Below are 13,822 nucleotides of genomic sequence, written 5' to 3'. Positions count from 1 at the left end.
CGTCCTCCTCCCATTTTCACCTCAAAATTATGGGGAAGCTGTGCCTCCCCTGACGAGCCGCCACTGTTCAATACATAGAAAACTAAAATGTAGCCTACATTTGTAAAGCATGACAACACATGTACAACATTAGCAAATGCAAAGCCTGTGTTATAGTTTCCGCGTGCGCAATCCGGACATGCTCCATACATGCGCAGTAGATCGGCTTCAACAGTAAACAAACATGTGAACAAACAATTGCCCAGAGTTATTGCACATCTGGCTGTCTTTTAGGGCTGTGCAATTAATCGCATGTGATTGTCATGCACATCTCGTCAGTAAAGCCGGTTCCGTGATTAGTAGTAAATCTCCATCACCTGCTTTCAGATTGAGCGGCATTTACTACACAGAGCCGTAGTTCACTGACAATTAGGCAATATCGCGTTCATAATCGCAGATGAATCGCATTCGATTATGAACGCGATATTGCCTAGCTTGTCAGTGAACTACGGATCTGTGTATTAAATGCCACTCCATCTGAAAGCAGGTGATGGTGATTTACTACCAATCACGGAACCGGCTTTACTGACGAGATGCGCATGACAATCGCATGCGATTAATTGCACAGCCCTACTGTCTTTATATTGTTTTATCGACGGATTGTAGAAGTGCGGGTAGCGACGGACTTCTTCACACAGCCTGCGCATGCGCAGTTGGTGCTTTTGTAGCCTACTGACCGCGCGTAATTGAACATGATAAGATTACAATTAACGGTCGGGTCAGCTGACCCAAAACTGGCCAAATCTTACATTAGGTCATCCTTACCTTCATCATAAAATCAGATTTGCCATAACAATAACACTCCATATGATTATGATTATAATAACTGCTCCATCACAATGAAACGCTATATCATCATGATAAAACTCTACAGCATCATAATAACAGCTGTCATCATAGACATATACACTAACAGATGTTCTGTTTAAGAGCAAACACAGCGGCAACAACTTTCATTTAACAATAAATCATCGACTACACACACACAAGCTCACAGGTGGCCAGCACTGAAAACATATAAACAATTCTGCTCATATGCTACTAAAAGAGAAAATTATTTATTCATGTGAACAAACATGATTTTGTCTCCCTCACCCCTGCTCTCTTAACTCATATATTGAGCTAAAATCTCGGATCATTTAACTGTAAAAGCAGCGTATTGAACGCTATTAGTCTAAGTGCTGATCCTGAATGCTGATTTCTCCCCGGTGCAAACCAGACTTTGAGGTATTCCGGGAGATCTGTTGGTGCAAATGGTGGTCAAAACAGCAGCCCAAGCTATTAACATCTAAAAAAAAATTCATCTCATACTACATATACCTACGGACATTACTGGATGCAATCGCAATTATTGTTTGCGAGTTGGTGATTCATGCTGGGACACAGTTTGGACAGGTTTATGTTCAGAACCTGAACCAACCTGTTTATCAAACCTGTGTATCAGTTTTTGCTTTGTAAAAGTATTATTATTGTTAATATAATATAACCTGTCAATGAAAAGTTCAGACTTCATGGATTTGTGGTGGGAAAATCAGAAGATAGCGACTCTATAAGATTCAAAATAAATGAATCATAATTCAAGTCATTTAGAAGTGATTTAGGCCGGGTGTTAAAATGTAAAAATATTTTCAATGACAAAATTCCCTGCACACATTCAAACTTTTAATTTGATCATATTTCAAATTAAGAAACTATAAACTATATAGGCAGCAAAACATAAATCAGGAGAAACACAAATGATTAGTTCACCTGAGGCTTGTTTGCGAGTTGGTGATTCATGCTGGGACACAGTTTGGACAGGTTTATGTTCAGAACCTGAACCAACCTGTTTATCAAACCTGTGTATCAGTTTTTGCTTTGTAAAAGTATTATTATTGTTAATATAATATAACCTGTCAATGAAAAGTTCAGACTTCATGGATTTGTGGTGGGAAAATCAGAAGATAGCGACTCTATAAGATTCAAAATAAATGAATCATAATTCAAGTCATTTAGAAGTGATTTAGGCCGGGTGTTAAAATGTAAAAATATTTTCAATGACAAAATTCCCTGCACACATTCAAACTTTTCATTTGATCATATTTCAAATTAAGAAACTATAAACTATATAGGCAGCATACATAAATCAGGAGAAACACAAATGATTAGTTCACCTGAGGCTTTCCATTCATTTGTCACGTGACACCAATGAATGATTCATAAATGACCCATCATCTTAGATTTAGTTCAGACAAACGGTAAAGGCATATTCACAACAAGAACATTCACTATAACAATAATAGCTTAATGTACAATTATGTTCTGTTTGCTTTAGCTCTTTAAATTTGGATTCTGATTGGCTGTCAATGTTTTTCAGCTGGGAAATAAAAACATTCTGAAAGTGATTCCTACTATATCATTCCTCTGTGTTGTTATCGTTATAGCTGTGATTTCCATAATCTCATAGAATTAGAATGATTATTAAAACTTAATGGTTATAGCATGAACGGCCCTTAATGCTATCTATGCTACCAATGCTATACTAATGTTATGGTTAAGGTTAGGCATTCATATTTGTTTTAAAATTGTGTACGCCTTCAACAATACTAAAACCAATGAAATCGCTAAAATTGGCAGTGGGGCGGAGTTTGCGCTTAACTTGCATGGCAGCGCCCATGAAAAGTCGACCCGTTGTATGTAGAATATAAAACAGCGTTTTCTAAAAGACTGACATTTCTAGAGTGTTGTAATAATATTTCTTTAAGTCCTTAATTTTGTATGAGTAAAACGTTTTTAAATAAGCAAAAAAGTAGCAAGTGCACTTCTTGAGCCCCATATGCACTGCTAGCGACGCGACGAAACTAATCAACGAAGCTGAACGCGCGGAACTTTGTTGATTCCGGAAAGAGAGCGTCCCGGTTTTGTCGCGTCGTTCTGTAGAAGTGTAGAAAATGCACGGTTTAAATGTGCCAAACGTGTAGAGGACATATCAATTATCACTGTTAGCCTAGCAGCAGCAGCTCTCATCAGCTCACTTAAACAAAGCGCAGGACTCGCGTACACGTTCAAGACATATTTTCATCACAAAAAGCACAAGGATGCTTCAGTTGCAGCAACCTGCCATGTAAACAAAAAGTCAATGTACGTGATATTGCACTCTAGTAAATGCTGTCATTTCTAACGGGTCCCAAAGTAGAGTAATAACGTTTCAAACGTGGAGTAAACTTCGCTCTCTCTTATATTACTTAATTTGCCCCATTTCTCACTGGCTTCCAGCAGTCTGCCGTGGACATAAAGAACAAAGAGGAAGGTCCAGCACACTAGAAGAGGATAAAAACACAAAACGCTTGATCTCCTTGGGAATAAAGCCATTCTTTCCCGGAGTTAAAGTGTCCGGACTGTCCCAATCCCTTCCCCCGCTCACTTACTCCGTCTCGACACCGCCATATTTGCAGCCCTCACCGGCGCAACTATGTTTCCAGAGCACAATAAGATGATACAGAGAAACAGCATCTCACCTTGGCGATCGCTCTCCGGTACCGCATCGCGGCCTGCTGGACGAGCGAGTGCACTTTAATGTTGCCATCTCCGCACGGAACCACGACCCGAGTTCTTCCAAAACACACCGTCACTTTCATAGCTCCAACTCTCTTTAGACCTTCCCGACTCTAAGGGAAACTCGGGATCAAAGGCTCTGGTGTCCAGATCATTAATAATCTTTGGTTCAGCACCTTGGCGGCTCAGTGTAAGTTACGATCGGTACCCGTTCCGTTTCATCGCGGCGGGCGCTGTGTGGCGGTGTATGACCACCTGTTTAGTGTTTGGGATCTGTGTACGGGAACCGCGCCGTGATCAGTCGGTTCAGGAGCAACGAAAACGGGCTTCTTGCGCCCTCTGGCGAGGGCAAACGGCACTGGCGCAAGGCGTGTGCGTGCGTGTGTACAAGTTTAGCTGTACTTGTTTGATCTTAAAGTCAAACTAATTTAACATAAATTGAAAAGTTAATAATTCACGATTTACTTTTATTTTCTTTTTTGAAATGTCTTCACATACCTATATAGTGAAATATGTGAATATCAGTTTGTGTACCCGTGTCTTATCTTGTCGCTGTCATTTTGTTTGTACTGTTGAAGCTTCTGTCATCAAAACAAATTCCTCGTATGTGTAAACATACCTGGCAATAAAGCTTTTTCTGATTTTGATTCTGATTCTGTGAGGTTTTGGTTAGTGTATAGGGGTAAAGGTTCATCACATTTATGAGATGCAGAAATGGAATCACAAGTAACAAAACTGACTTAGATTCCAAATTAAAACCTTGTGTCTGAACAGGGAAGTATGTTCTCCAAATATTGTGACTTGACTTGACTTGACCTGACTTAGACTTGACCTTGAAAGACTGAAATCAACCAATCAAACAACGACTGAATGAATGACTGAATGAATGAAATCTTTCAAATAAAGAAGTGACATTTAAAAATAAATTGAGGAAATAAGATATTAGTTTAATAATAAAAATAGATACATAAAATACATAAAAATGGAAATAAATAATGTATAAAATAATATACATATTTAAAATGTAAAAATTAAAATTAAAACATATTTAAAACTTAAAATTAATTATTTTAAATTTAGTTAAATAAAACAATGAGTTCATAAATATTTTTTTAATTACAAAATCTAGTAAAATGCATACATAATATTAAATGCACATTTTAAATTGCATTTAAAAACTATTTGTCTGTTTCTTTATTGTTATTATTATTATTATTATTATTATATTTTCATTTTGTCAGATGCTTTTCTTTATCCATTTGTTAATCAAGTGATACTAGACAGTTCACTTGTGGGGGCAACCAATCAACTTGGCACTCAATTTTAAGAGCAACTCCTTATGAAATATGTCTGTTATTTTTTTCCATTTAAAAAGTGATTTATTTATTTTCATTTTCATGTTTGAAGTATTAAATTGATAGATTATTCCATAATTCTGTTTTTAAGTCCACTTTCGCTGACTAGACTAGTTTCCTAGTCCTCCGTAGGTCAGTGTGTGAATGATTTAGTATGTTGGCATTGGTTTCCAAACATATGGACAATTATGCGTATATGTATGAGTTTGTGTGTGTCACATTTAACTTTCTGCTTGTAGGGCAGAGCTGTACTAAAATAGAAATACTGGGCAGGTGGCACTGGGCAGTGAAACTGCACACACACACCCAGGGCCTGATACAGATTAGTTCTACACACCCAGTTGAGTGAAGCTTTAGTGGAACAGCTGTAGGATTATGTATGCTTTGTAAGGCACAATGACCAGATACTGGAGATCCATTACTGAAAACTCTAGTAGAGAATTCTTCTACCAACTTTCATGCCACAGTTAGTGAGTCTTCAGACACAGGGTCAGTGCTGTGAGTCCCTGTCTGCATGTTTAGAGCCATGAAGTTTTGTCTTTTTTTCAAAGCTTTAGGTAGTGCAATTTTTTTCTTCTCATAAGCATGTTTGACGTATCAGCCCAAACAGTGGGCTGAATCCCAGTGGTGGAGTCTACAGTGACTCATCATTTATGGATGAGCATCTGCTTTTCGCTGACAAAGTCAGTGGTCTCCTCCTGTGACTGTTTCTCACTCGTAAGGAGTTGCTAGTGTGGTTTCCAGTGTAAGTGTAAATCTTGCAAATAGTTTCCAACAAATGCAATCAACACTGACTTGTGAGTTATTTGCACAACATGTAACATTGTGACCCCAAAGTACCAGTTGCTAACAACAAACAACTAAAACTCTGTCTCAAACTTAACTCAAATAGTTGATCACATAACATTCTATATCTATCTATCTATCTATCTATCTATCTATCTATCTATCTATCTGTCTGTCTGTCTGTCTTTCTGTCTGTCTGTCTATCTAGCTTTCTGTCTGTCTGTCCATCTATCTATCTTTCTGTCTGTCTGTCTATCTAGCTTTCTGTCTGTCCATCTATCTATCTTTCTGTCTGTCTGTCTGTCTGTATGTCTGTCTATCTATCTATCTTTCTGTCTGTCTGTCCATCTATCTGTCTGTCTGTCTGTCTGTCTGTCTATCTGTTTGTCTGTCTGTCTGTCTGTCTGTCTATCTATCTATCTATCTATCTACACATTGTATTACATTTGTGACAACTGAGAAACAATTGTATTCTTCTATCGCAAGATGGCGCTATATTATCAAACTTCTGTATTTATATTTGATTTACATTGAAGCTTTTTTTTAATAAATGGCAGATGATTTTATTATTTATTTTTTAGAGTATAAAGTTGTTTCTATAAATCTTTGTGGTAAGTCTAATAAGTCTGAAACGATTTGTTTACTATTAAATTCGATTAACTAGTATCATGAAATTGAAGCCTCAAAGGCATTAATGCATTACGGAAATCAATTCGCTGATCAAATGGACCGTTTAGGGCATTTGGTGAGTGACAGCGGCCCCTCGGCTCCGCCCACTCTGTGTCTGTGTGTGTGTGTGTGTGTGTGTGTGTGTGCGTGTGTTGTTGGGGCCCCCGGCTGCATAGTCCACATTTCCCAGGCGCATCATCAGAGCTGACGTGGGCTCTACGTGTGCAGCGAGTCGGGCTTCCTCTGCACCAGTAACGAGTGACGAGACTCTACGTAAAAGTCGGGTAAGTTATTGCTGGCATGTCGATCTGCCGCCAGAGAGGATCTGGAGATGAGCGCAGGAAGACGAACATGTAGCTTCTGTTAAATTAGTTTCTCAATATAATATGTGCAGCGAGGCGAAGCTGTCTAGGACGCGGTTTGTGGTGTAACCAGCGCTAAACTACTGTTGACAAGAAAATAAACCTGCGAATAACGTAAAGCGCGCAGATTTCATACTCTGAGTGTTTAAATTAATAATCTGATTTACTCTGAAATATAATCTGAGTCACAAAGCAAAAAGGTCAAGTTAAATGGAGAGCTGGAGATATTAAAAATTAATTGAGGTTGTGGAGAATGACGCATCTTGGTCTAGGACTATGCAAATAAATACAGTAGACAGTTTGCCTAAAGAACATAAAACTTTGTTGCGAGTTGCTTTACTACTGTTCTGCATTTATTTGTGAACTCATGAATGTTGCAATACATACATATAATGTTACATAAGCGCGAGCTGTTCACAGTTTGCGCGCGCGTTTGTTCTGTCAATCCAGCGAGGAAACAGAAGTTAATTGAACACCCTTAACTCAACACTAGATGGAATAATCTCCACATACTAAAGCAATGGAGTAAAATACGTTTCCTCATAAATTGTACGAGTCTGCTTATCTGGAATAACTGAGAAGTTTGTGCACTGGAATCGTTTAGACAGAATGAGGAAGTGCACGCAGCCGTTATGCTCGCTCACTGTTTCGACGTTCGCGCGCAATTTTTAATCATAAACCACCAGAATTATAATATATATTAAGTTAACTTATCAAGTTATTTTGATAGGTTCTCTTACCTACTCAAACCCAAATAGTAAATGTTATTAAAGCTTTGATCCTCTGTTTTACCATAAATTTGTCATGCATTGTTCATTTTTCATAAGATTAGGAAAAGCTGATATTTCATCTCATAACATGAGCTGAGGGTAAAACGTCCATTTTACACTGTCAGCAGATGAAAAACCCCACTGTGCAAAATAAGCAGCTGCTTCACAAGTTTCACAAATGCATGAACATTTCAACAGGAACACTCACAAATGCAGAATAGGTTTTTTTTTCCATCACATTTTAAAGGGGTCATATGATGCGATTTCAAGTTTTCCTTTAATGTGTTTTTTGAACATTAAAGCATGTCAACATATTCTGTTACACCAAATACACAAAAGAATGATCTTTAAAAAAGCATCATATGACCCCTTTAAACTACTAGATTGGCAAACATTGGGTTAAAATGATGGATGCAGTAGGCCGTTTAAAATCTTGTGACGTGTTAGTCTACAGAGCGCTGACTGTGCATTTCCTCTCTGCTCTGCTGCTAGGCCGATCGCCATGGAAACGGCAACCATAGCGCAACAGGAAGCCAGCGCAACTGAGAAAGTAACAAGTGAGGTACAGTAAGTCTCTGACTCACTCACACACACAGGTACAAGCCTTACACAGATATGACACCTGTTGCACAAATCACGCCACACTGAAGCACAAATGCACTGATGTTTGAATAAACTCAGGAAAATGTTTCAAAATCTTATTTACAGACACTATTACAAATTCCAGTCCTTAGCAAAAAAAGTGTGGAGATACCATGGTGATGCTTGGTTTCAGTTATTGCCATGAGATGGTTTGATAATTGCATTCATATACCATAGGATTTATGTGGATCTTCAGGTTACTTAACATGGTAATGAATGGTAATTACCATAACATGGTAATAACATAGTATTACCATAAAAACATAGTATGATACTCTGTCCAAAAAACATGGTAATTGATGTGTGGTTTCAGACTGCAATATTTACAGATTAAATGTTAAAAAGAGTTTTTAAACCAAACTGTGCAAAATGTGATTTTGTTTTTGATTTCAAAGGATGTTGTTAAACAATAAGTGTTATTTTAGTATTATTTTTATACCATTAAAGTATTAATGAATAATTTGAATTAGTTTTTATTTTTATGTTTAATAATAATTTATATTTAATAGTAATGATGATGTTTATTTTAGTTTGAATTATAGTAATTTTTATGTACTTTTGCTATTTTATTTTTTTTTTTCTATTTTTATTTTGCTTTAATTTATTTTTATTGCAGTTTTAGTAATTTTAGGACTTCTACTTAAATGTATCTTATTTAAGTTGCCAACAGTGTTACTTTAGTATCATTCAAATATACTAATATAGTTTTTATTTTTTTTTAATCATTTTAGTTCTAGTTAAAACAAGTAAGTTTTTTGTTTTATTGTCATTTTTAGTCATTTGTATTTTTATATATATATTTATGTTGTTTATTATTTTTTTATCAATTTTTTAAATTACTATAGTATCTCAAGGTAAACTTGTTGTCAAGTTAGAATGTTTCCTTGGCAATGAACTGAAATAAAATTATTTTTATATTTTATTTTATTTCAGTTAGCGTTTTTTTTTTTTTCAATAATTATTATTTTTTTTTTAACCATTTTAATTTTAATTAAAATTTTCATTAACTATAACAGTTCTGGTTGCCAAGGCAAGATTTATAACGTTTGTTTAAATTGAAGTTTTTCATCTAATATTTATGTTTTATTTTATTTCAGCTTTATTTCAATTCATTTTGAAAATTCATTTTTAATAGATTTAGTTAACAATAAGAACACTGGGCTAAAGAGTGTCTGTCTCTGTCTCTCTCAGATGAATGAGGGTGTGTCTGTGGTGTCATTACCTGATGGACAGACACTGCAGGTGCATGGAGTCATTCAGACCACACAGCCCTCTGTTATCCAGTCACCTCAGATACAAACTGTGCAGGTACACACGTGCAGGGTTTTTTAATATATATTGAATACATTTTTACAGGACATCTAAATATAAACCTTAGTAAAAGTTACCATTTATAAAGTTCACTCTTATAAAACTGAAATGTGTGCTGATATGTGAACCATTGAAGCACAAATCCTGTTATTCATTTACCTGTTCCTTCACGTGGAGAGACTGACCCATCACAGCCATTAGAGTTATAGCCAATCACAGGGCACGTTTACTCATCCCGGGATCAATGGGATGAAGGAGAAGCAGATTGACACAGTAACAAGAAGAGTGAGAGTAGCTGTACGGCGCAGTAATGAGATTTGAGTAATGTGAGAGTCAGTGCATCTGATCTGGTTGGTCATACACACACACACACACACACACACACACACACACACACACACACACACACACACACACACACACACACACAGCCCACGTCAGACAAAACAAATCTGCTCAGGAGGAGATAGAAGACTCATGGTCACTGGCACAATTGTCATCTAATTGTGTAATCAGTTTTTTTTATGTATACAGTGGTTTTTAAAGGGATAGTACACCCAAGAAATTCAAGTTATATCAATATTTAAGCACCCTCATGTTGTTTCAAACTTGTATGACTTTTTTTGTCATCAATACCTCACAAAATATATATTTTAAAAGAATGTCCTGTATAGAATATCCTTTGTTTTCGAAGAACATCCTGTACAGTGAAAACATTGCAGAAATAGCTATTTACTGATCATTTTCCCCTCCACAAATGCTTTTTAAATCTTTTAAAGGCTCATTTGGCATTAAAGGAACACTCCACTATTTTTGAAAATTGGCTCATTTTCCAACTCCCTAGAGTTAAACAGTTGAGTTTTACCATTTTCGAATCCATTCAGCGGATCTCCGGGTCTGGTGGTAGCATTTTTAGCTTAGCTTAGCATAGATCATTGAATCTGATTAGACCGTTAGCATCTCGCTCAAAAATGACCAAAGAGTTTCGATATTTTTCCTATTTAAAACTTGACTCTTCTGTAGTTACATCGTGTACTAAGACCGACGAAAAATGAAAAGTTGCGATTTTCTAGGCCGATATGGCTAGAAACTATACTCTCATTCATCAATCATCAAGGAATAATCAAGGAACTTTGCTGCCGCAGCATGGGTGCAGCAGGCGCAATGATATTACGCAGCGTATGAAAATAGTCCCCAGCTAGGTAATTTCCAATAAGCCTATTTTCAGGCGCTGCATAATATCATCACCAATATCATCATTGGTACGACAGCAAAGTTCCTTGATTATTACGCCGGAATGAGAGTATAGTTTCTAGCCATATCGGCCTAGAAAATCGCAACTTTTCATTTTCTGTCGGTCTTAGTACACGATGTAACTACAGAAGAGTCAAGTTTTAAATAGGAAAAATATCGAAACTCTTTGGTAATTTTTGAGCGAGATGCTAACGGTCTAATCAGATTCAATGATCTATGCTAAGCTACAGCTAAAAGTGCTACCGCCAGACCCGGAGATCGGCTGAATGGATTCGAAAACGGTAAAACTCAACTGTTTAACGCTAGGGGAGTTGGAAAATGAGCCTATTTTCAAAAATAGTGGAGTGTTCCTTTAAGACATGCATATATGTGGGTTTGGATGTTTTCAGGTAGCTGTTGATACTGGTAGATCGGGTACAACACCATCAGATCCTCAGAAGAGAAGAGAGATTCTGTCCAGACGACCATCTTACAGGTGAGATCAATTCTTGAGCAACATTTTTAGCATTATTTATGAACTACTATAGTATTTATTAGTGTTTTGAATTACCTTTTATTTAGTTTTCACAGGTCTCATTTTAATTTTATGTTTTGTTTTTATTATTTCTAAATATTTTTATTTGAGTAATTTTAGTAACTTGTTTCATCTAGCTCCTTGACAACATTTCTACAATTTGTTTACATTTTTAAAGTTATATTTATATTTTATTTCATTTTAGCTTTGTTTTACTTATTGAAAATGGTAAGTTTTAATAGTTTTAGTTAACATGACCTCATGACCTGACATCATTCAACAAAACACTCCAAACCCATTAATACCCAGAAACCCACACCAACGGCACACATAATATTTTTGTCAGAATTTCCTGAAATTTAGTGACAGATTCTGATATTTTAAGTCAGATAAGGTTAATGTTTTTATTTACATATGTATTCTCAGGAAGATTCTTAATGAGTTGTCATCAGATGTGCCTGCTGTGCCTAAGATCGAGGAAGAGGAGAGAGTGGAGGAAGAAGCCCCGGTCACCTCCAGTTTTGCTACAGTGACAGCACCATCATCAATCTACCAGACCAGCTCAGGGCAATACAGTACGTCTGAGCTCATTACTCACAAACTATTATGTCTATATGCGGCATGAAGTTAAGTATGAACTCAAGTAATTACCCTTAAAATTAAGGGTTTTTTTGTTCACTGGCCCATTCTTACGAATGAGCAATACATTACATAGATATTGCACAAATGTTTCCCAACCCTTTATCATGTGTTATAACAGGTGTTTGCGCAGATTCAAGACTAACTGTCTCATTGTTTTGTGTCTGTGCAGTTGCAATCACTCAGGGTGGAGCGATACAGCTGGCCGGCCCCGGAGGAGAGGCCCTGCAGGGGGTTCAGGCTCTGACTCTTCCCAGCCCCGCCACACCGCAGCCTGGGGCCACTATCCTGCAGTACGGTGCCCAGCCTGGAGACCCCGGCCAACAGCTACTGCTCACCGCTGGACAGGTGCTCGTTCAGGGTAAGACACTTTTCTAGTAGAAAATCCTTCTTCTGTTTCTGAAGTCAGGCAGGAAAAGGTTAAATGTATTTTTCAGCATTTATAAACGTTGTAATTTCACAGATGTAGAAACACAAAAACAAATGTGGGTATGATCTGTGTTTGCTGACACTGGGCTCTGATCATGGAAGGACACTGAACCCACATTGCATTGTGGGAAACTTGTTAGACTTGTTTTACTATGTGCTGAAGTTCCAGACTTTGCAGGAACTGAGAAAAAACTGGTTAAATTAGTTGTGATGTGATGTTGACAAACTAGAGTTGAAAATCTTCTTGCAAAGATAAGGGTTCAGCATGTCAGCTGACTCACTATTGACAGGAAAGCCAACTTTGAATGGGAGCTTTGAATAAATACCCTTAATAACTATAATAATAAATGTACCACAATACCCTGGGCCTGGAACATTTAATATGAAGACTGTGCACTGAACAATGCAAAATCATTGTCTTAATATATTGCTCCTGTTATCCAGTAGAATATCTAAACATCCTTGATATATTAAAATTTGTTTTCAGCAAGTATTTAAGATATTTTTTATTATTTTAGATGGGTCTTACCCTATGGGCAAACTGTTTAAATCTAAAATAAAAATGCTAAATTTAGGTAAGAAATAGTTTTTATATAAATATAAATATAGTACTTTGTAGTACCTAATTTATATAATATTTAATAACAATGTGTAATATTTATTTTAATTATATTAATTTTTTTATATAAGTATACATTTATATTATATTTTATATTTATAAATTAATAACATGTAATAATATGTGTAATATTTTATGGATGTTTACATTATTTTACTGCAAACAAAACAATATACTTATGAAAACCATCTTTTTTTTTCTTCTTTTTTTTTTGCAGTAAATAGAGAATTCTATTTCCCAGGGTGTATGGTCTAATGTTTGTTTGTGTGTGTGTGTGTGTGTGTGTGTGTTTGTGAAGTTTGAATTAAAGTAACTAATAATGAATGGTTAAAACTGTAATATTAATAAATGGATGGAATAGTTAAAGTACTGCAGCACTGAGCAGAAAAGATAGACCGTTGTAAATGATTTCAGAACTGTTGAAACAGATATGATTTAGAGATATATTTTGAGTTATTTATCTATGTAAGCAGTGTGACAGGACGACTTACGTATATGTGTGTGTGTGTGTGTGTGTGTGTGTGTACCATTTCAGATGCCTGTGTTAGTGTTATGAGGTGAAATGGGCACAGTATCCTTTTGTGTGTGCTGAAATGCTTTTGCGTCATCATGATCTAAAAATACATCACACTCAACAACTTCTCCCTACTTCTCTTCTCTTCTCTTCTCTTCTCTTCTCTTCTCTCAGTTTTAATTTTCCTCAGGTCATGAATTTAAGCTGGATGCTTAATTACAAGCAAGTGTCCTCTTACACACACACACACACACACACACACACACAGATGGGTGTGGGGAGGGCATTCTCCAGGGACAGTGTGTTATTTCCCTGTGAGACTGCTGTGATGTCATAGTGATGTCAATGCCCTTAATAGTAATCTGACTGAGAGAGAGAGAGAGAG

At 36.5% G+C, this 13,822-nt stretch overlaps 2 protein-coding genes across 6 annotated transcripts in view; one reads left to right on the top strand and one right to left on the bottom strand.

Moving 5' to 3' along the window:
• LOC107659281 (partitioning defective 3 homolog) overlaps positions 1 to 3,917 on the bottom strand; it is a 90,523-nt gene extending 86,606 nt beyond the window's left edge. For both annotated transcript variants that reach the window (XM_016448165.1, XM_016448174.1), the window contains exon 1: positions 3,537 to 3,917. In XM_016448165.1, the coding sequence (XP_016303651.1) occupies positions 3,537 to 3,656 (120 nt within the window). In that variant the 5' untranslated portion in view covers positions 3,657 to 3,917. The remainder of the gene's footprint in view (positions 1 to 3,536) is intronic.
• A 2,620-nt stretch (positions 3,918 to 6,537) lies between these two features.
• Positions 6,538 to 13,822, top strand: part of crema (cAMP responsive element modulator a) — a 13,008-nt gene continuing 5,723 nt past the window's right edge. Inside the window, exons 1-6 of one of the 4 annotated variants that reach the window (XM_016448680.1) lie at positions 6,538 to 6,667; positions 8,008 to 8,077; positions 9,349 to 9,465; positions 11,112 to 11,197; positions 11,663 to 11,811; positions 12,048 to 12,236. In XM_016448680.1, coding sequence (XP_016304166.1) covers positions 8,018 to 8,077; positions 9,349 to 9,465; positions 11,112 to 11,197; positions 11,663 to 11,811; positions 12,048 to 12,236 — 601 coding nt within the window. In that variant the 5' untranslated portion in view covers positions 6,538 to 6,667; positions 8,008 to 8,017. Of the gene's footprint in view, positions 6,668 to 7,983; positions 8,112 to 9,348; positions 9,466 to 11,111; positions 11,198 to 11,662; positions 11,812 to 12,047; positions 12,237 to 13,822 lie in introns of those variants that run through there. The other 3 variants (XM_016448702.1, XM_016448687.1, XM_016448695.1) reach the window with 3 other exon arrangements.

Source organism: Sinocyclocheilus anshuiensis, unplaced genomic scaffold (assembly GCF_001515605.1).
Source record: "Sinocyclocheilus anshuiensis isolate Anshui unplaced genomic scaffold, SAMN03320099.WGS_v1.1 scaffold850, whole genome shotgun sequence".
NCBI classification, from domain to species: Eukaryota; Metazoa; Chordata; class Actinopteri; order Cypriniformes; family Cyprinidae; genus Sinocyclocheilus; species Sinocyclocheilus anshuiensis.
This window is presented reverse-complemented; position numbering and strand designations above follow the sequence as displayed.